We start from the raw sequence: 19,585 nt of genomic DNA on the forward strand, positions 1-19,585 counted from the left end.
AGTTCCCATATGATTTCGTGCCATGACCATAAAATGTTTAAATAGTTTTTAAGGGTTCGTCTCTATGCCGGAGTTTATCTCAGTCAGTCAGTCTCTCTCTCTCTCTCTCTCTCTCTCTGGTAATGGTTTATTATGGCTAGAGTCTGCTTTAGTCACCGCAATTAGGATGTCTTCTATGATATATAGTATGGCTGCATGTGTGGGATGATTCGTCATAGAGTCAATAGCAACTCGGGGAACAGCTAAGCACACGTTAAAGGGATTTTAAATGATTTAAGGCTTGCTGACAGCTCATAAGTCTATTAAGCTTCTAGATATACATACATATACATACATATGTATGGAAGCATGATATATTGACAGCATTATTATGAACTTTTCCCCAGCAACGAGAAGGGCTGCTCTGACAAATTTTACAAAAGGGTTTCCTTTACGAACTCCCAGAGTTATCCGAAATGCTTTTAAGTATATAAATTATAACAATATCAAATTTAGCTGTGTTCGGAAATTTTCTGCTATAAGCTGTAGACTATTTATTTCGTATACTCGTGGGGTGGGAATATTGGCCTTATTCATCTTGAGATTCATACGTTTTTATGTTGAATAATAATAATATTTATATGAATAATAATAATTGTAATACAATGATAACAAACTGAGTTATATATTAGTTCTTGAATATAATAATCCTCTACATAATTGTGCTATGTAACTCAATGCTTATAAACATTGCGAATCAATAAAAAAGTAAATTCATAAAAGAAAAAATTTAAATATATTAAAGTTAAAAGAATAAGTGCCTTGAGACGCTACGCGAATCGTTGGGGATTTGCAAGCAGCAACAAAAAAAGATAAAGATGCATACAAAATGTAATAAAATAGGGAAGAACACTTTGGTCACAGATGTACGACAAGCAGATACCCTAAACAGAACCTAACAGGGATGAACTGACGCCTCAAAATTTGCTTGCCAACAGCCGTAATATTACCGGTTTGACTACAATAGAATACAATAATACGGATAAAAGTTTATAGAATTATACTTCATTTATCAATTATGATAATATTTTAATATATCATCATATAATCAATTAGTGAGAATGATACACAAATGGAAAATGCAAGAGTAAAATATATGAAAAAACCTGATTATATCGCTGAATCCTACCCAGTACATGACCTACTCCTGATTATTTGACTGACATTTTACTCAGAAACACATCATATCTCCAGGGATCACCGCAATATACACACAAGTCTGTATACTCCACAGGGATATTTCTACATCTAACTCTTAGATAGACCCAAATCAACTCGTCTATAAATTTAGCATACGAATACTTTATGATGATAGCCATGTCTCCTTGTTTCTGTTACATAAACTTGAGTGTAAGCGTTATACCCTGAGTTCGCAATTTTCAATGGATTCAGTGGGTATGACATAAAATAAAACGAAAGGCCGTACAGAAAACTTTGTTGAGTTAACAACTCCCGAAAGAACTTTTTGGGGTATTTAGCAGCAATCGATTTTCGTTGATTTTGGCCCCAAGCCCAAATCCAGCTCCAGCTCCAGCTACAACTTCGTGCTCCAGCTCCAACTAGGATAGCCAGCTACAGCTTCAGCTGCAGCTACTGCTACTCGTCCAGGGCTGACCTTTCAACCTTTTGCGGCACGTGGCGTTGCCTTTCAGTCATCAGTGACAGCAGCAGCAGCAGCCGAGGCATCTCATCATCATCATCATCTTGGATGTCTGTAAAGTTTATTTAGGCAACGCTTCGGCTACACTCTTCAATTTTATAGCAACAAATTTGCATCGTAAAAGATACCCAACCTGCCGCCCTCCCTCGGCCCTACCCCCACAAACCAGACGATAAAAATACAAAACGTTTGTTTAGGCATGCCCCAATGACTGCCGCACACACACACACAGGCACACACACGCACACACCTATTTAGACCCAAGCCCCAACATTTCTGGCATCCATAAACTAAGGACAAAATCGTAAAAACTGAGCAGTTCATTTAAATTATTAATATTTTTCCCCATTCGGATCTCTGTCTCTCTCTTTCTCGCACTCTCTCTCTCTCTCCCATCCCACTCACTCCCCTACTATCTCGCTTCTGTTTTATATGCTCCTCTTATCTGGAATCGTTTCGTTTTAAATTTATGCCTTTTAATTAAATAAAATTTACCTATACATTTCTACTTATATTTCATCTTCTTCTTCTACGACTTCGACTGCGCCCAGATATATGAACTTCATAATATCCCCATCAAATGTAGATGTTTTCCTTCTTTTTAAGCAATGATTTCCTACATTTTTTTTGCGAATTTTCATGTAGCCTTTCGCCTCAATAACAAAGCTTTTTCGGAATCTTCTTCTAGCTATACCCTGTAATGTTGAAATGTTGATAAAAGGGAATTTTGCTCAGATCTAGAGTATATCTCGACTAACATTTATCACATATCGCAGTACATATTGTCATCTAATATTATATTTTTACCTCATAGTCCCGAATATCAAAAAGTATGATTCCCGTTCCATGTTCCATATAGGCAAAAATTGAACAACTACAAACACTTGAAATTACTATTCTCCCTTTACAGGGTATGTGCTCGTCGAGCACTCTCGATCGTGCTCCAACTTGTTATTGTTGTTTATTCAGCATCCTTTGCCGAGCATCTGTACACGCACTCAGGATTTATTTTCACATTTATATGTATGCGGGCGGGGTATTGGGGGCTGGTTCGTGGGGGACAGGCGGGCGGCGGGAGGCGGGACGCTCGCGGCTATGTAAATTTTTCAGTAAAAATTCACTTCGTGATAATGGATTTTCCATGTCGCATACATCGCAGTAGCTGTCGCAGTCGCAGCCGCAGTTGACGTCGAGCCCCCGCCACAGCCCCCAGCTCCAAAAAAATAAATAACAGCAGTCGCTCCCATCCCCCTGCGCCTGCCAGTGACAATTACCCTGGCCCCCAACCCCGCCCACACTCAAGCCACATGCTGCACCATGATAGATGGCAACTCTCTCTCACTCTCTCCTCTCTGTCTCTCTTTGTCTGTAGGTGTTTGCTGGCAAGTTCTGAAGCTGCTTGAGAATCTGATATATCAGAATTCATATGTGCATGGCCATGAGACTGCGTGTGTGTGTGTGTGACAAATAGGTAGCACTCAGATTTCAAATTTATTTTCCATTGCCATTGTTGTTGCTGCTGTTTATTGAGCAGAAATTTTGAAATTCGGCGAGGTCTCAATTAAGTGGCAAGCCGCAGCGAGCTCGCCTTGTGCAGGCGGCTTGTTTACGCTCTCGCGCTCGCACACATACTGCCAAAAAGTGCCGTTAGCTGGCACAGCATTGCCAGCCACAACGAAGAGTGCAAGAGCGCGCGCTCTTAACTGAGGCACATTCTCTTAACCAAAAAGCTCTTCGTCTGCTTCCTTGCCGTTGCTTTTGTTGATTAACAGCTTCCTGTTTACACACATTCGTTTGTTTGTTTTTTTTTTTATTATTATTATTAAAGTTACATATGAACTTAATTTATAATCAGGCCTGTGCCCGTATTCACTTTCACTGCGAAAAATTAAAAAAAAAATGTTACGAATTCTTTTTATGTTTAATACATGAACTTTTGATGATTTGTGTATGTGTTTGTTTGTGTGTGTGTTTGTTTATGCAGCAAAAGTGAAACGCGGGCACAAATTTGCTGAATGAATCTGGTTTTGTTCTCATTTCTTGTTTTGTATAATTTGTTTTTAAATAATTTTATTTTACTTTTATTTTTAATTGTAATCAGTAATATTAATTTTTATCTTTTTATATATCTTTTTTTTTTTTTATTTACTTTGAATCGCCCTCTGCTCAATCGCTCAGACTGCCCCGCCCAAAAGGATTTCGCTGCTGCTCCTACATCTTGTTGTTGTCGTCCTGCTAATGTGTGTGCCGTGTCCTGTCCAAATTGTACGTCTAATGTCAAATAAAAAATATAATAATAAAGGATAGGAAGGAAAGAAAACCCCAACCAAGTCGGTGCCAGGCCAAGTTCATGTGTTCCATCCATCCATCCATCATCTTTAGGCTTACTTAGTTATTTCATAAATTAACAAATTTAGCTAAGTAGTTGTTGTGTGTGTGGTTTTTGTTATTTGCTGCGTTGTTGGTTGATTGGATTGTTTATCCGCTTCGGCTTCTACTGGTGCTGCTGCTCCTCGCTGCATGATATCGACTCGTCCGGCGCTTGCCCTCATTCGTCCCCCCACCCGCCAATTGTTTACTTTAACAATATTCGTATGCATTATCAATTGTTAGTATTACAATACATCAAATGCATCGATATTGTTTTTGTTGTTGTTCTTTTCTTTTCTGGTTTGAAACAATTATTGGTAGTCTGTTTTGTTGCTGTTGTTTTTGTTTAGAGTTTCTTATTGTTAATTCTCAAAACGGCTTGCCATACAACTTTTACTTCTTTTTTTTTTTCTTTTTTGTTTTTGTTTAAATTTTTTTTCTTTGCTTTTTTTTTTTTTGTTATAATGCGGTGTAATAAGATGTGTAAATGTTGGTAAGCTGCAATTTTGGTGCCGCGCACAAAACAGCTTAAAGGAAATAATCTGGTGTTCTTCGCGTTACGTGTGGCTCGCCGCGTCTCGGTGCGGGATCAAATTGTAGGCTGTGCGAGTGAAGACAAGAGTAAACAGAAATGTTATTGATTAGATTGAATAGCTAAAAATAATGTAAACATACAATGAAAATTTAAGTGAATCATCCAGTTCCATGAGTGCCGCCTGATTACCGCATCTATAACAATAATTGGGCGCCGAGAATATTGTGACAACGTTGCGATCGTGACACCAGTTATAGCCCTCCATCACCAGCTGATGAGCACGCGAGACCAAGGTGAGGCCGTTTGTGTTGTTGAACGTTTCCGATATATCCTGTATGAATATAGGTATACATGCATATATTAGTTATATATATGAAATGAAGTTCAGGTAATTCCAGCACTTACCTGTCCAAAGGTATAGCCCGCTCCACGTGGCGAAATGCCCCAGCCGCCCCTATCATCGGGATCGGACCAGAGCAAATCGCACATTGGTCCCTCGTGGGGCACCTCCTGCAGGCGATCCAATGCCCGTATATGATCCAAGCTATCGATCGACGGACTGAGGCCGCCATGCAGGCAAAAGATTTGGCCATCGACCAATGCCGTTAGAGGCAAGTAGTCAAACAAATCGGTAAAATACTTCCACACATTCGCATTTCCATACTTTCGCAGGCATTCATCGTAGAAGCCATACACCTGTGTTATCTGCCGTGATTCGTGGTTGCCGCGCAATATGGTAATGCGCTCACGATAACGAACCTTAAGCGACACGAGCAGTGTGACCGTTTCTACAGAATAATATCCACGATCCACATAGTCGCCCATAAATAAATAGTTTGTATCGGGTGATTTTCCGCCTATCCGGAACAGTTCCATAAGATCGTGAAACTGTCCGTGCACATCTCCACAGACTGTGACGGGGCATTTGACCTCCTGCACATTGGATTCCTTTGAAAGGATTTCCTTAGCCTAAACAGAAGTGGATAGAAATTGATTAATATTTTGTTTTCATTATTCTATTTTGTATTCTACTTAATTGAAATAGGTGCAATCAAGATTAGGTATGATAAGAGCTGATATGACTGATTGTATGTATAGTATGTATGATATACAATAGTAACATGACGCAGTGAATGCTTGGCTAATAGAATTTCGTCAACATGACTAACAATGCTTTCTATACCATTCTAATATTCCGAAACTACACTTTCCTAAATGTAAACAAATGCCTTACGATTATGAATACCCTAAACAAAGCAAAAATAAACATGATATCAATAGTCTCTGTTTTCTTCAACAAGCTTCGCCCCACAAATAAGTATATACATATATATAGATATATATATATGAGATATATATATATATGAGATATCATATAAGCTTCTTTGGCTGAAATCATACACATTTATTCAACAGTTTGTTTGTACTTTGACATGTCATCATTTTTACTATACTCTGAATTGTCCACACTAGCGAGCTATCACTGCACATTGTTTCTATTTCTTGTTTATAATGTGCATTCGGTGTAAAACATAATTTTGTTTGCTGCGTTGAATGAGAAATGACATGTGAAAGATATGTTTCCGGGTGCGAGACGCATCAGATTTATGTGAGCCAATTTAATTTCAGTTTTTTTCTTATTTTGCTCTTAGCCATATTGCCTTGTCGGGTGTGGTGTGCCTGGCGTCCGCTTCCGCTAGAATAGTCTATGAACGTCTTTTTGGCACTACGATGCGTGAAGAAGCAGACTTTAGAACAATTGGGCACAACAAAATATTTGGGTGACGCAAACATAACCCCACTTCTAGAGGCCCTCGATATCGATGTTGAGCCTGCGGCTACAGTGAAATCAGCAAATTGAAAATAATTGATATCGACGCGCGTTTTGGTGTGAATATCTATACGCGTGAGCTTTTCATTAATTTGTTTAATTGAATTCAATAATGCTGAAAAAAAAACAACACACACACACCGCTTGTGATAGATAGAACAAGTGTGTGTGCGTGCGTTTGTGTATATGTGTGTGAACGCTTGTATATTGAATACATAGATACATATTCTAAGAGCACACACCAACGCACACAAAACATTAAGTAATATTTACTTAAGACGTATGACGCAGATACGGTCAGTCGAGCAATCGCAGGGTCGTTGCAATTTATGATTTTGTACAACTCAAAAACAATTACGCACGTTTGCCATTATCATTAACTAAACAAATGCTATATAATGAAATGTACAAAAGAGGGGAAAAAAACCGAAAATATTCTCGCCTAGGCGGCACACATCGATTTGTCGCAGTCGCACATGCACGCAATGCTTATTGGCATCCTGCTCACACGCACGGCGTGCTTAGCAGAGCTTGGCTGTTGGAATTTACCAATATGGCGACGCATCATGATTCATGAGCGAGAGAAAAATACGCACTCCATTTGCAAAAATTGTAGAGCCGCGGTGATGATGAAAATTATTTTTAAATCATTTTTTACGTGGTATAGGGGCGCAGTGGCAACTCCTTACCTTATCGCAGAGAGTGCGAACTTGTGTTTCTGTCAATTGATTGCATTCATTTAACTGCTCAATCCATTGATCTAGATCTTTTGTTGTTGCTTTATCCTCCATAGCAGTTGATGGAGGAAAAGTCTCGTCAATCTTTGTCGACTCAATTTTGACGGCTTTTGTTAACGAAGGGGGATTGAAAAATATGTATGCAGTGAGTTGCTAGCTATGTGCTGCACTTGATTGTTGAAATTTTGCTCAAAATGCTGAAGCAAAATTTCGTTGCTTTTAACTTTTTCTCGTATTTTTTTGTTCACAAAAGCGACGACGACACGAAGTAAAATACGAAGGAGAGACTAAATGTAAAGATGAATGATTGTGTCCAGTGTTATCGATATCAACCCTGTGTTGCTAATGCAAAAGCATCGCTGAATGTGATTCTAGTATTTAATAATATATTGGCCAGCCTCCACAATCGAAAGCCAATTAAAATACCAATGTGAATATCATATGAAATCAACTTGGCGTGTGTTTCTAAGAATAGTGAGATGGTAAGCCATGCAGGAAAAGCCATTTATAATTGTCGCTGGCGCAAAATAGAGATGTGCTCACAGCAATGTTAACCCTACCAATATCGATACCCATATTGACTCCATACATCGATTGCTTGATCAGACATCAATAATTATTAATCGTTTTGCCGCCACTTCGATGAGACGCAGCGACGGCACAAATTTAATCAAGTCATCCTAACAACGTCGAAGAGTCAAATAAATATTATAATTTCAAAATGGAAACTCTTCTGGGCATCAAGGGACCTGATTTCGTCATGCTCGCTGCGGACACAACCCACGCCAATTCCGTGATAGTGATGAAAGAAGGTAAGAATCGCCACAGACGGCTTTCAGTACATTTCAGCCCCGCCGGTTCTCAAATAGTTTTTGCATCATTTTTGTAGATGAGACCAAAATCCACCAGGTTGCGGATAACTTGTTGATCTCGACGGTTGGCGCGTCTGGCGACACTGAACAATTTACAGAGTTCATTGCGAAGAACATTGTCTTGTACAAGATGCGCAATGGCTACGATCTAAGCCCCAAATCAGCAGCACATTTCACGCGCAAAAATCTCGCTGAAAGTTTGCGTAGCCGCACGCCCTATCAGGTGTATATGTTTGTTGCAGGGTGAGTAGCAAAGCTGTATGCTATTATAATAATATAAGCTAATTATGACAATCCCATGTTAGCTACGATCCCACTGAGGGCCCTGAGCTGACTTTCATTGACAACTTGGCCTCTGCCCAATCCTTGAATTATGCCGGCCATGGATACGGTAGCATGTTCTGCGCCAGCATCTTTGACCGATATTGGCACCCCAAAATCACCCAGGAGGAGGCCTACGATGTGCTGAAGAAGTGTGTCCTGGAAATCCAGAAGCGTCTCATTGTTAACTTGAAGAACTTTAGTGTTTCGGTTGTGGACAAATCCGGAGTTCGTCAATTGGAACAAATTAGTTCCAAGAGCCTGCTTGATTACAATGCTGCCGCTTAATTAAGTAGCCATTAATCTTATTATAAGCATTTAAAATGCACATAGTGAGCATAATAAATGATTTGGATTTTGGATTGGTATAACAGATTGTCTGATGGATATTTACCACCTTCCTCTCAAAAGAAGTTTTTTTTCTTATGCTGGAAAAGCTATCATGATTGCCATTTTACCCTTTATCGTAACGTTAAGTTAAGCAATAGGAAATTATCATCAATAACAGAAAAAAAATATATAACCATGCGAATATAGAAATAAAAGTATTTTAATATTTATAATTACATGCCCATTCATTGTGTATCACTTATCGATAAGTCTCGATCGAACTGTTTGATTTGGCATTCACCGAATACGTCGCCATTAATTGTCTATCAGCTGCTCTTGATTTACATTCCGTTTACCGATTTCACAACGCATTTTGTATTCAAAGGAAATGCAAGCACCGCCGCCAGAGCACTGCCCCGGCGTTGAGAGCGAACAGGCCGGTCTGGTCAGCGCTTGTGCTGGTTGCCCCAACCAAAGAATATGCAGTGATCCGAACAAAAAGCTGGAGGATCCTGGCAAGGCGCTTGTTGCTGCCGCTATGAAAGATGTCAAGCACAAGCTGCTGATACTCTCGGGCAAGGGAGGTGTGGGCAAGAGCACGGTGACCACGCTGCTGACACGCTACCTCGCGCGCAGCTATCCCGATAGTAATTTCGGGGTACTTGATATAGACATCTGTGGACCGTCGCAGCCGCGTCTGCTGGGCGCTATAGGCGAGAATGTACATCAATCTGGTTCTGGCTGGTCGCCGGTGGGCATCGACGACAACGTGTGTCTCATGTCCATAGGCTTTCTACTCGGCTCTGTGGATGATGCCATCATATGGCGTGGTCCAAAGAAGAACGGCATGATCCGACAGTTCCTTAGCGAAGTGGATTGGGGAACTTTGGATTTGCTGCTGCTGGACACACCCCCAGGCACATCTGATGAGCATCTGTCGGTAGTCTCATATCTTAGGGATGACTCGGCGCCTGACTCACTGAAAGCAATCATTGTCACCACTCCACAAGAGGTGGCGCTGCTCGACGTGCGCAAGGAGATCAACTTCTGCAAGAAGCAGCGCATCCCCATTGTGGGCGTCATCGAGAACATGAGCAGCTTCCGTTGCGGCAACTGTGGCAACAGCTCAGAGATCTTTCCCGCAAAGACGGGCGGCGCCGCTGCCATGTGCCAAGAGATGGATGTGCCGCTGTTAGGTTCGCTGCCGCTCGATCCTCAAGTGACGCGCGCTTGCGATGCTGGCGAAGACATCACAGCCATCAACAATGCCACAACCGAAGCTCTGGCCACCATCTGCGGCAAGATTATGGCTAGCCTTTAGAAATTAATTCATGATTTGTACTGTTTATTAAAGTTATGTGTAAAGATATTTAAGTTTATTTTGTATATTTGTAGATGGCTCCTAGGCATTGATGGTGGTCAGCGTACTCTGACTCTTCATGGACAGCTCACTGGTATTGGTATTGGGAGCCACTTCACTCGCTTCTTCCTGCACTGGTTGCGTTATCACCGTGCTCTCCAATGTGGGCGCAAAGGTTGTGTCTCTGCCACAAGCTCTCGAAAGGTCTGGCTGCGCGGGCGGCAACTGCTCCGATGGCTCTGACTGCGATTGCTGCTCCGGCTGCTCAGACTCGTTCGCCATCTCGCCATTCTGGCTAGTCTCCAGGCTTACATCTATTTGTTGCTCGCTCGCTGTCAGACGCGCTTGTGTGGGCGGCGGCAGCGGGTCAGGCGGATGATTAACCAAAGTCACCGAGTCCGTGCAGTCATCCACTTTAAAGATGCCAACCAAATAGTTGGACAGCTCGAACATGTTGACGCGCAGCGAGACGATGATGAACTGGGCATTCTTGGTGCGCTCCTAGACAATAGAATGAGATATAAAGAGTGAAGTGAATACTCAGATATAATTACAGAGTAGCAGCTCCTCTTACCTTTATATAGTGTCCCACAATGGACACATTCTTAAAGTCGAGAGCGGCGTCGATCTCGTCCATGAAATACAGAGGCGAGGGCTTATAGTAATGCAGCGCAAAGACGAGAGCGAGGGAGGAGAGCGTCTTCTCCCCGCCCGACAAATTCGAAATATACTTCCAGCTCTTCTTGGGCGGTCGCACAGTGAACTGCACGCCCTCTGTGAATGGATCCATGGAGTCAACCAACTCCAGATCGGCGTCGCCACCCAAGGTTATCATGCGATACATTTCCTTGAGCTTGCGCGTGATTATGTTGAAGCCCTCCATGAACTCGGTGTAGCGACGCTTGCGCACCTCTTCGTACTTGTCGCGCATCTCGTTACGCTTCGAAGTGATGTCCTCCAGGACGCGAACACGATCCAGGTAGATGAGGCGCTTCTCTGTGAACTCCTTGATGAAGCCCAGATTGGGTTTCGTTTTCAGCTGCTCCTCGAGCAGCGTTTGCTTATACTGCATGTCCTCCAGGTTCTCGGTCTCCAGCTCCTCCTCGGTGAGTGTTTTGAGCGGTGCCAGTGGCTTGGTTTCCCCTGGTATCTCATTGAGCTTGAGCGGCTTCAGCTGCTGCTGCCAACGTGGTATATCCGACTTGACCTCGTTCATCTTCGCCGCCGCCGCCTGCAGCTTCGTCTCGATCTCCACGCGGGCGAGGTTTCGCTGATTCTCCTGCTTGCTGAGCTCATCGATTTGCTTTTTGATATCCGAAGATTGGGATTTGGCATTGCCAATGGCCTCCTCGGCCTTTTTAGCCTCCTCCTCCAGCTCTTCCTTGCGCTCCTGGCACTGCTGACGCTCCTCGTTTAGCGACCGCAGCTTGTCCTCTGCTGATTTAATGTTCTCTCGCAAATTGTTGTTGTTATTCTTCAAGCGCTCAATGCTGCGTTCCGCCGTGGTTAGAGCCACATTCAAGGAGCGCACATTTCCCGCCAGCTTCTCAATCTGTCCGGTGGTCTTCTTCAGCTTCGCCTCCACAGGCTTCACGGTATTTGCGCGCAGCGAATCGTACTCGGCCTGTACCTCAGTTATCTGACTTGACATCGCTTTCTCGTTATTGATGCACTTCTCCAGCTGTTCGTTGGCCTTCTCGATATGCGCCTCCAGCTTTTTGACGGCAGCCTCGTCCGTTGTGTGAGCTTCCATCTTCTTACGCTGCGCTTCGCATTGCTTCAGGCTGCTAGCCATTTGCTGCTGCTGCGATTTGATGCTCATCGTCAGACGCTTCTGTTCCGTTTCGCTGCGCTGCAAATTCGTCTGCAGCATTTGGATCTCGCGCTCCAGCCGGCCCTGCTGCTCCTGGCAGTAGTTGATGCGCGTCTGCAGCTCCTCGGCCTGCACTTGCATATCCTCCAGCGCCTTCTGCGACACCTGCGAGTTCTCCATGGACTCGGCCGTCTTCGTGCGAACCTGTGTGCCCATTTTGCCGCGCACAGGTCTGTTGCCTCCGCCGGACATGGTGCCCGCCTGCTCGATAATCTCGCCACGCAGCGTGACCACACGGAAGCGTTCACGGCCATAGGCAATGCGCGAGCCCTGCTCCAGATCCGTGGCCACCAGCGTGTTATGCAATGCCATATAAAAGGCGGTCCTAACGCGCTCGTCTTCCACCTGAACCAGATCGTAAAGCCGCGGCACGTTCTCTGGGCTAGATAGGATAACAATTGAGGTTTACAGAATCATTTGCAAAGCGTCCTCCACTTACGTATTTATGCGATGGGATTTACTGCGCCAGTGCTCCATGCGATTGAGGGGTATAAAATTCGCCCGGCCCACATTGTATTGCTTGAGCGCTTTAATCGCCGCCGTGGCCGTATCATACGTATCCGTCACAATATTGTCCAGTCGCCCACAGGCTGTCGAGATGGCTATATCATATTTGGCATCGATGCCGCCCAGATCTCCGAGGCGTCCCAGTATGCCAGGTATTTTGCCCTCCGCCTTCATGCGCATCAGGAAGTCCAGGACTTTATCATTCGAGCGCTGGGCTTGCATATTCGATGAGCGCTCATTGATCTAAGAAAACAAAATATATTTAATTATATATATGGTAATAGAAATCAAATCAGGGTTTCACCTCCTCGCGCAGCTTGCTGCACTGCAGCGCCAAATTGCGCTCCTCATGGCTTAGCTTCTGCACCTCCGCTGACTTGGTGCGAATCTCCTGCTCCAGCTGTGGCATGTTTGTATTTAGCTCCTCCAGCTTGCTGGTCATGGTCTCCAAGCTCTGCTGAGCCGACTCGTAGGAACTCTTTAAGGATTCATATTTGCGCGCCTCAGTGGTCTCCACTTGCTTCAGTATCTTTAGCTTCGACTCGTGCACCTGCACCTCCTCTCGCGCCGTATTGACCGCTTCCTGCAGTCCAATCAGCTCGTCACTGAGCTTGAGACGCTTCTCGGTTAGCGGCTCCGATTGCTCCTTGAGCAACTTCAGCTGCTTTTCTAGCTCCTCGTTGAGCGCCAACTTTTCCTTTTCCAGGCGTTCGAGTTTGTGCTGGCATTCCTCGATCTCCCGCTGGTTCTTCTCCGGCAGCTTGTGCAGCTCTTCGAGCTCCTTTTCATTCTTTTCGATTTGTGCTTTGTCCTTCTTGCGCTGCTTATTCGTGTTCTCCATGGCGCTTTGAACTTCCGTGTAGCTGCGCTCGGCGCCCACCAGCTTCTTCTTGATGTCCTCGCGCTGCTTGACCAACGCCTCATAGGCCCTTCAAATATATGGAAATAAGGAGAAAAGTATATTAATAAACGAATGCTGAAGCTATCCTCACACTTACTCCATTTCCTTGCGTATAATTAACTCCTTCTCAGCGCGCTCCTTCTTGAGTGCCTCGGTGCCTTCGTCGTGGCTCTTTATCTCCTGGCTGCACTCGTCGTGCTCCTTGGTGTACTCTTCCAGCTTCTGCTTCTTGATGCTTATGTACTTCTGGATGACCCAATTCTTGGTGCGCACCAATTCGTTCTCCTTGCGCAAATACTCGACGGCCTCGTTGTAAGGCTGCTCCAGATCCTTCATTTCACGCTCCGACAGCTTACAGCGATTATGTTTCTCCGTACGATCATCCGTTAGCTGATCCACGCGCTGATTGATCTGTTGCAATGGCCGGATATAGCGTTGCGTTCCTATGATATCCTCCAGATATTCCAGCATGCCTGTTTCGTTCTCCGTCTGTCCTTTGGTCTTCATCATGGCTATAGACTCCACCTCGCCCTGGAGTATGAGGAAACGATTGTGCTCGAGATCTACGTGATGCTTCTTCAGCAGCTTAGCCACATCCTTAAGCTGAGCCCGCTGATTGTCAATTTGGTAGTAGGACGAATTATCCGACATAGCTGTGCGTCGCACGAAGAACTGTGAGCCGGGAACCGTTTCGCACTTGCCGTCCGGCTTGTCCACCACCTGCTCGAAATGCACAGCCACCGAGCAGCTGGTCAGATTTGGAAAATTCTTGGAATTGTGAATTAATGTGGATAGTTTCTTGCAGCGAATGCGATTCGCCCGACAGCCGAACACAAACATCATGGAGTCAATGACATTGCTCTTGCCACTGCCGTTCGGCCCGATGATCGCTGTAAAGGAATGATGAAATGGACCCAGCTCCACCTCGCCTGCATAGCTCTTGAAATTGTTGTTTACAATACGTTTGATGATCAGGCGCGGGCCGACGCTCTCCATGGAGCAGTGCGGCGGCACTGGCGGCGGTATATATATGTCACCGATGCGTGTCCCTCCCTCCTCGTCGTCGAAGATCAGGGCATCATCCAAGGCGTCCATAGCAGCGGCATCATCAGCCTCTTGTTGGGCCTTCAGCATTTGCTGTTGGGTTAGGCGTGCGCCGACACTGGTGCGACAGCCGCCGCGCCCCTGTGGCGTACCCAGGCTGGGTCGCATATTAGCAATAAAAATTCTTTACAATTTAACGAGTAACTTATTTAAAATCCTTAACACAGTCCGCAACTCCTGGCGCTAAAATAAAATATGACGCTACGGCAGAGTTGCATGCGCTGCGTAACGCCTCTAACGGCATTTATGACAACTAAAACAAAGTGACTTTTTAGCAAGTTGGCATCACCGTGGAGAAAAAGCCGTTTTTGTGATGCCAATTCAAATGTTCAATTTAAATTAATTCGCAACTTTATTCTAATTGGTGTGGAAATTTAATTGCGTATCAGATTAAATGTAATTGAATTTAACCGATTAAATTAAAAGCATCCGTTTTTACAGTATACTTCAGGCATTCAAGTCTTAACTTAAACACACAGTATTGCAAAAACATTAAATTTGCATTTATAATAAACTTTTAGAGAATGCGATCAATTCATTTATGAATATAAAATTAAATGCGTTTTTTATCCCATTGACAAGTCATTAAATTATTTATTTTCAAACTAAACAAAGTTCTAACATACATATGTTTTCACATGCTAAACTGTCAAACTATTTATTTTGAAAATGATAACATGCCGCAATTTGAAGAAAAAACACTCAAGTGCCAGCCAAAGAGAGCTTTCTCCCGCGGCACGATATATATGGCCGGGTCTGCAGCGCCCAAGTCTTCAGTTTGTTTTAGTATTCAGCTGCTGCAATACGCTGTGCTACAGCTCGGAAGTTAGTTAACGCGCCGGTCGCATTTTCGTAATAAGGAAAGCAAAAGAGAAAGAAAGCAAAAAAAAAAATAGACTAAAAGTTGGCAGAAAATGCTGCTCCGCCGGAGGGAAAATTTAATGAAGCAAACTAGTTTCACAGTCAAGGTCGGCGCGCACACACAAAACCGTTATAAGCGCTGCACATTTACAGCTATGCAAAAATCGTGGGCATTCGTTGTTGTTGTTGCCTTTGCGGCCATCTTCGTGATTATGTTGTCGTCGACGGCGACTGCGGCGAGTGTTATAAGCATCGGTAATTTCTCCCTCCCCCTCTTACTCTCGCTCTCTTTTGCTAAACATCCACAAATTTACTACCTGACTTTTGATTGGGTGCGTCTTGTTGCTGCTGCTGCTGCTGTTGTTGTTGTTGCCTCCTTTTTGTCTTTGGCATGCGCAAGCGTGCGCATTGGGTGTGAAAGTTGTTGATCTGTTTTTTTGTTATATAATATCAACTGGAGGCCTGTCCATTGAACCCCAAATGAAATGACAGTTGCTGAAAATTTTCCTGACCCCACCATTTTAGGCAAAGCTTTGGCAACACATGTATGTACATAAAAAAGTGCTTGAACTGTTACTTTCTAAATGCTGCAGCTGCCACTCTACCCACACATACACACACACGCAAATCGAGATTCCTATACACGCAATCCACACAATATACACATCTCTGTACACATCGTATCAAGAGATCGCATATTGCATATTACAGACACACACACACCACACACATGCACACGTCTATATCGAATCTAGAGATCGCATCTTGCATTTTACACACATGCGTCGCTTGCCCAATCGTTTGAGTTACGATCTGCTCCAGCTATGCCGCCAGGCCAACTGTACATGTGTGTGTGTGTGTGTTGTTGCAAACGCAATTGACTTGCTGCCGCCAAAATTGTTGCGCCGCACAGGGGCGTAGCTTAATTGGCACTAAAAGACCCGCATTGTCATAGGGCAGCTTCAGAAATTCAAAATGTTGCATAGGATTTATTTTGCTAGAAAAATCTAAAATCAATTAAAATAGAATATGAAGTTAATGCTAAGATGATCCTCATAGTCCATATATCTAGTCTAGTCCGCATTAAACATTAATCTGAAAGGAAATCAAATCAACAGATTTTCTTTTTAGAAACTTTGTGCACATATACACATGTAGCAAACCAATACAAACGTTGCATATGTACAATTACAGTGAAAGCTCGCTTGAATGAATATTTATACTTTCAGTTCCGCTTGCAAGATGTACCGTAATTTATTTATGTTAGATCTATATCATAAGCAAGTTATTTTCACCTTTTGTTTTAAGCGCTAGGAAGTCGTTGGATTTCAGATTGCCTGACTCAACTGTCAAACATATACAATAGACAGTAGAACTTCTGCATATATCATTTAATAGGGAATCACAAACTGATATAAAGAAATCTTATTCCTAGGTTTTGTTGGACTTCAGTTGAGAAGTCTACAAACGTCACGAATGGGGTTTATATCACATATAATCATATATTTCCCCTTAAACAAAGGAGTTGGCAGTAAAAGACTATATTGTAAACCCTCGTGCAGCTGCGTGATCTGCAAGCTAGCCAAAATTATTGCAGCAATGTGGCCAAAAGCTCCGCTCCGCACCGCCCCACCCCACATCCACATCGAAATGTGTGGACGTGCGCTTGGTTTTTGGGTCAGCGTATTAATTAGTTTTTTTGTGGTAATTAGATAATGCGCCTATCTCACACACGAACTGCTTTGCAGACAATGCCAACAGCGAGACGCGAGCCGAGACAGGAGGCAATCACAGTCGATATAGACGATCCAGCTCAACGGCTGCCTGCATGCAAGATGCACGCTTCTATCGCAATCCCAATCGACCGGTGCACAAGATATGGACGAACAGCGAGTGTGCAAAGTATTTCCTGTGCCTCGATGGTGAGGTTTTCGAATTCAAGTGCTCCGAGGGACTGCTCTTCGATGTGGTGCGACAAATCTGTGATTTCAAAGCGAATGTGGACAATTGTGATATAAGCGCTGAGACACCAGTGCCCAAGCCGTTGCTGGAGATGGCCGACTGCGCGGACGAGTCGCAGCTGGGCTGTGCTGATGGCACTTGTCTGCCGCAGGATTACTTCTGTGATGGCTCTGTTGACTGTCCGGACGGCTCCGACGAGGGCTGGTGCGACGTTGATCATGATCCCAATGCAGCGGGCGCCTGTGACCAGCGCAGATGTCAGCTGCCCCATTGCTTCTGCTCGAAGGATGGCACACAGATACCTGGGCATCTGCAGGCGCAGACTGTGCCACAGATGATATTGCTGACTTTCGACGACGCCGTCAACCATGACAACTGGGAGCTGTTCTCCAAGGTGCTCTTCACGCCCAATCGTCGTAATCCAAATGGCTGCCCCATTCGTGGCACCTTCTTTGTCTCCCATCCGTATACGAATTATCAGTACGTGCAGAAACTATGGAACGATGGACACGAGATTGCGGTGCATTCGGTGACGTAGGTTGGATAACCTTCTCCTAAAGATTCCATTCAAACAGATTATTTGCAGGCATCGCGGGCCGGAGTTGTGGTGGTCAAAGAATGCCACCATTGAGGACTGGTTCGATGAGATGGTCGGTCAGGCGAACATCATCAACAAATTTGCGGGCGTTCGCATGGAGGATCTGCGTGGTATGCGCGTGCCCTTCCTGCGCGTTGGCTGGAATCGTCAGTTCCTCATGATGAAGGAGTTTGGTTTTGTCTACGATGCTTCCATGGTGGCACCGCACTCGAATCCACCTCTATGGCCATACACGCTGGACTTTAAGATGCCGCACAGCTGCCTGGGCGCCAATCAGAATTGTCCGACTCGCAGTTATCCCGGCATCTGGGAGCTGGTCATGAATCAGCTGGAAGCAGGTGCAGGCGAATACACTTGTGGCATGGTCGACAGCTGCCCTCCACACCTGACTGGGGATGATGTGTACCGCATGTTGACTTATAACTTTAAGCGTCACTATTTGAGCAATCGTGCGCCATATGGGCTCTACTTCCACTCCACCTGGTTTAAGAAGATTGACTATTTAAATGCCTTTCTGGTGAGATTCCCAGTCAGCTCATTAGCTCCAATGTTTATGCTAACGACATATCTTCTAGAAATTTTTGGATGACATGCACAAGCTGCCGGATGTGTATTTCGTGACTAATCAGCAGGCTATTCAGTGGATGCGCCAGCCCACGCCCAATAATCATTTGCATCAGTTCGAGCCTTGGCGCTGCCAGCCCAAACAGCTGGAGCCGCACGAGTTGGTCTGCCAAACGCCTAATGTGTGCAAAGTTCGGAGTCGGGTGCTACAGGAGGATCGCTACTTTTATACGTGCATGGAATGCCCGGCACAGTATCCTTGGATTCGCAACGAATTTGGTCTAGAATAGCCAATTGTTTAGTTTTTAAGTTTGTATTTATAGTATGTTACACAAATTTCATTATTTTATATATGTATGCAAAACGTTTTTATCAACCAAAATGTGTACTTAGCCTAGAGCAGACAGCATATTCTTTCTATCCGTTTACTGTGTAATAAAAGGATTGGCTATGCTCTCGACGCCGTCTTGTGGACAGATGAGCACCAGCGCCGTGCCCCGGCATACGACCAGGCCGAGACTTCGCGTGGAATCCTCTGTGAGTTTGTAGGGTTCGTCTGAATCTCTTAAGTACTCCACAGTATTGTCTAGTACCAGATTTAACAGCGCGTCGTAACCTTTCAGTATGCCAGACGCCTCGCGGCCTCCCGCGAATTTTACACGTATTTGTTTCTCCAGGTATTTGGACAGATCCAAAATAGACTCCTTTCTGCGCTTCTCCTTCCCATCATTGTTGCCACCTGTCTAAAAACCAATTAGCATTTAATACACGCTCCGCATGTTTATTTTATTCCGAGTTTACCTTTTTATCAGCCATTTCACCTTAATCGTTTGCCGGTTTCGTGAAATTCTAGACAAAGTTTTTTCCTTATCGATATCGATAAGCAGTAATGTGAACAAATTTTATTGATAGTTTTATTTATTTTGAATCGATAGCTTTCAGATAGTATTTATTTTAAATATTTAAATAAAAAAATATATATTATTAAATACTTATATATATGAATTTCCTAATATATATATAAATTATATATTACTACCTATGTGCTTGAGAAAACATAATATTTATTGCAAGGATCTTGCCAACCATTAAACTTAATATTTTTATTTTAAACAGAAGATTATTTACTTGATAGGGTATTTTTATTATTATTTGGATAA

General features: G+C 43.8%; 6 protein-coding genes across 6 annotated transcripts; 3 read left to right on the forward strand and 3 right to left on the reverse strand.

Annotated features, from left to right (window-relative positions):
* Positions 1–3,627: 3,627 nt before the first annotated feature.
* On the reverse strand, positions 3,628–7,496 carry mts (protein phosphatase 2 catalytic subunit mts). Its single transcript, XM_030385650.2, has 4 exons — positions 7,125–7,496; positions 5,010–5,573; positions 4,745–4,935; positions 3,628–4,670 (listed from the first exon to the last, which is right to left on the reverse strand). Exons 1-4 carry the CDS (start codon positions 7,224–7,226, stop codon positions 4,598–4,600), a joined length of 930 nt encoding a protein of 309 aa, XP_030241510.1. The 5' UTR covers positions 7,227–7,496; the 3' UTR covers positions 3,628–4,597.
* A 200-nt stretch (positions 7,497–7,696) lies between these two features.
* Prosbeta4 (Proteasome beta4 subunit) lies at positions 7,697–8,736 on the forward strand. Its single transcript, XM_030385651.2, has 3 exons — positions 7,697–7,984; positions 8,062–8,287; positions 8,350–8,736. The coding sequence occupies exons 1-3, from the start codon at positions 7,894–7,896 to the stop codon at positions 8,651–8,653; spliced, it is 621 nt and encodes a 206-aa protein (XP_030241511.1). The 5' UTR covers positions 7,697–7,893; the 3' UTR covers positions 8,654–8,736.
* Positions 8,737–8,993: 257 nt separating this feature from the next.
* Nubp1 (NUBP iron-sulfur cluster assembly factor 1) lies at positions 8,994–10,064 on the forward strand. The gene has a single exon (XM_030385654.2). It carries the CDS (start codon positions 9,084–9,086, stop codon positions 10,014–10,016), a length of 933 nt encoding a protein of 310 aa, XP_030241514.1. The 5' UTR covers positions 8,994–9,083; the 3' UTR covers positions 10,017–10,064.
* On the reverse strand, positions 10,020–14,660 carry glu (structural maintenance of chromosomes 4-like protein gluon). The gene is made up of 5 exons (XM_030385653.2): positions 13,434–14,660; positions 12,740–13,364; positions 12,368–12,678; positions 10,630–12,310; positions 10,020–10,556 (listed from the first exon to the last, which is right to left on the reverse strand). The coding sequence occupies exons 1-5, from the start codon at positions 14,546–14,548 to the stop codon at positions 10,098–10,100; spliced, it is 4,191 nt and encodes a 1,396-aa protein (XP_030241513.1). The 5' UTR covers positions 14,549–14,660; the 3' UTR covers positions 10,020–10,097.
* Positions 14,661–15,108: 448 nt separating this feature from the next.
* ChLD3 (Chitin and LDLR binding deacetylase 3) lies at positions 15,109–19,159 on the forward strand. The gene is made up of 4 exons (XM_089257711.1): positions 15,109–15,556; positions 17,050–17,797; positions 17,850–18,378; positions 18,437–19,159. The coding sequence occupies exons 1-4, from the start codon at positions 15,355–15,357 to the stop codon at positions 18,713–18,715; spliced, it is 1,758 nt and encodes a 585-aa protein (XP_089113837.1). The 5' UTR covers positions 15,109–15,354; the 3' UTR covers positions 18,716–19,159.
* On the reverse strand, positions 18,720–19,370 carry LSm7 (U6 snRNA-associated Sm-like protein LSm7). Its single transcript, XM_030385702.2, has 2 exons — positions 19,227–19,370; positions 18,720–19,168 (listed from the first exon to the last, which is right to left on the reverse strand). The coding sequence occupies exons 1-2, from the start codon at positions 19,239–19,241 to the stop codon at positions 18,851–18,853; spliced, it is 333 nt and encodes a 110-aa protein (XP_030241562.1). The 5' UTR covers positions 19,242–19,370; the 3' UTR covers positions 18,720–18,850.
* Positions 19,371–19,585: the final 215 nt, after the last annotated feature.

The sequence above is a fragment of the Drosophila navojoa genome, chromosome 3 (assembly GCF_054131105.1).
Source record: "Drosophila navojoa isolate 15081-1374.11 chromosome 3, UAZ_NAV_1.0, whole genome shotgun sequence".
In the NCBI taxonomy this organism is placed as follows: domain Eukaryota; kingdom Metazoa; phylum Arthropoda; class Insecta; order Diptera; family Drosophilidae; genus Drosophila; species Drosophila navojoa.

What these genes read in the sequence shown, in the direction of transcription:
- mts (XM_030385650.2), bottom strand. Translation starts at nt 7,226, where the DNA reads ATGGAGGATAAAGCAACAACAAAAGATCTAGATCAATGGATTGAGCAG. An exon ending in TTCGCACTCTCTGCGATAAG is followed by an intron (nt 5,574 to 7,124) that starts GTAAGGAGTTGC and finishes ACTTCTGTTTAG; the next exon opens with GCTAAGGAAATCCTTTCAAA. An exon ending in CGGGCTATACCTTTGGACAG is followed by an intron (nt 4,936 to 5,009) that starts GTAAGTGCTGGA and finishes ATATTCATACAG; the next exon opens with GATATATCGGAAACGTTCAA.
- Prosbeta4 (XM_030385651.2), top strand. Translation starts at nt 7,894, where the DNA reads ATGGAAACTCTTCTGGGCATCAAGGGACCTGATTTCGTCATGCTCGCT. An exon ending in CGTGATAGTGATGAAAGAAG is followed by an intron (nt 7,985 to 8,061) that starts GTAAGAATCGCC and finishes TCATTTTTGTAG; the next exon opens with ATGAGACCAAAATCCACCAG. An exon ending in GTGTATATGTTTGTTGCAGG is followed by an intron (nt 8,288 to 8,349) that starts GTGAGTAGCAAA and finishes ATCCCATGTTAG; the next exon opens with CTACGATCCCACTGAGGGCC.
- Nubp1 (XM_030385654.2), top strand. Translation starts at nt 9,084, where the DNA reads ATGCAAGCACCGCCGCCAGAGCACTGCCCCGGCGTTGAGAGCGAACAG.
- glu (XM_030385653.2), bottom strand. Translation starts at nt 14,548, where the DNA reads ATGCGACCCAGCCTGGGTACGCCACAGGGGCGCGGCGGCTGTCGCACC. An exon ending in GCAGCAAGCTGCGCGAGGAG is followed by an intron (nt 12,679 to 12,739) that starts GTGAAACCCTGA and finishes TTGTTTTCTTAG; the next exon opens with ATCAATGAGCGCTCATCGAA. An exon ending in AAATCCCATCGCATAAATAC is followed by an intron (nt 12,311 to 12,367) that starts GTAAGTGGAGGA and finishes TATCCTATCTAG; the next exon opens with CCCAGAGAACGTGCCGCGGC.
- ChLD3 (XM_089257711.1), top strand. Translation starts at nt 15,355, where the DNA reads ATGCTGCTCCGCCGGAGGGAAAATTTAATGAAGCAAACTAGTTTCACA. An exon ending in GGCGAGTGTTATAAGCATCG is followed by an intron (nt 15,557 to 17,049) that starts GTAATTTCTCCC and finishes ACTGCTTTGCAG; the next exon opens with ACAATGCCAACAGCGAGACG. An exon ending in ATTGCGGTGCATTCGGTGAC is followed by an intron (nt 17,798 to 17,849) that starts GTAGGTTGGATA and finishes GATTATTTGCAG; the next exon opens with GCATCGCGGGCCGGAGTTGT.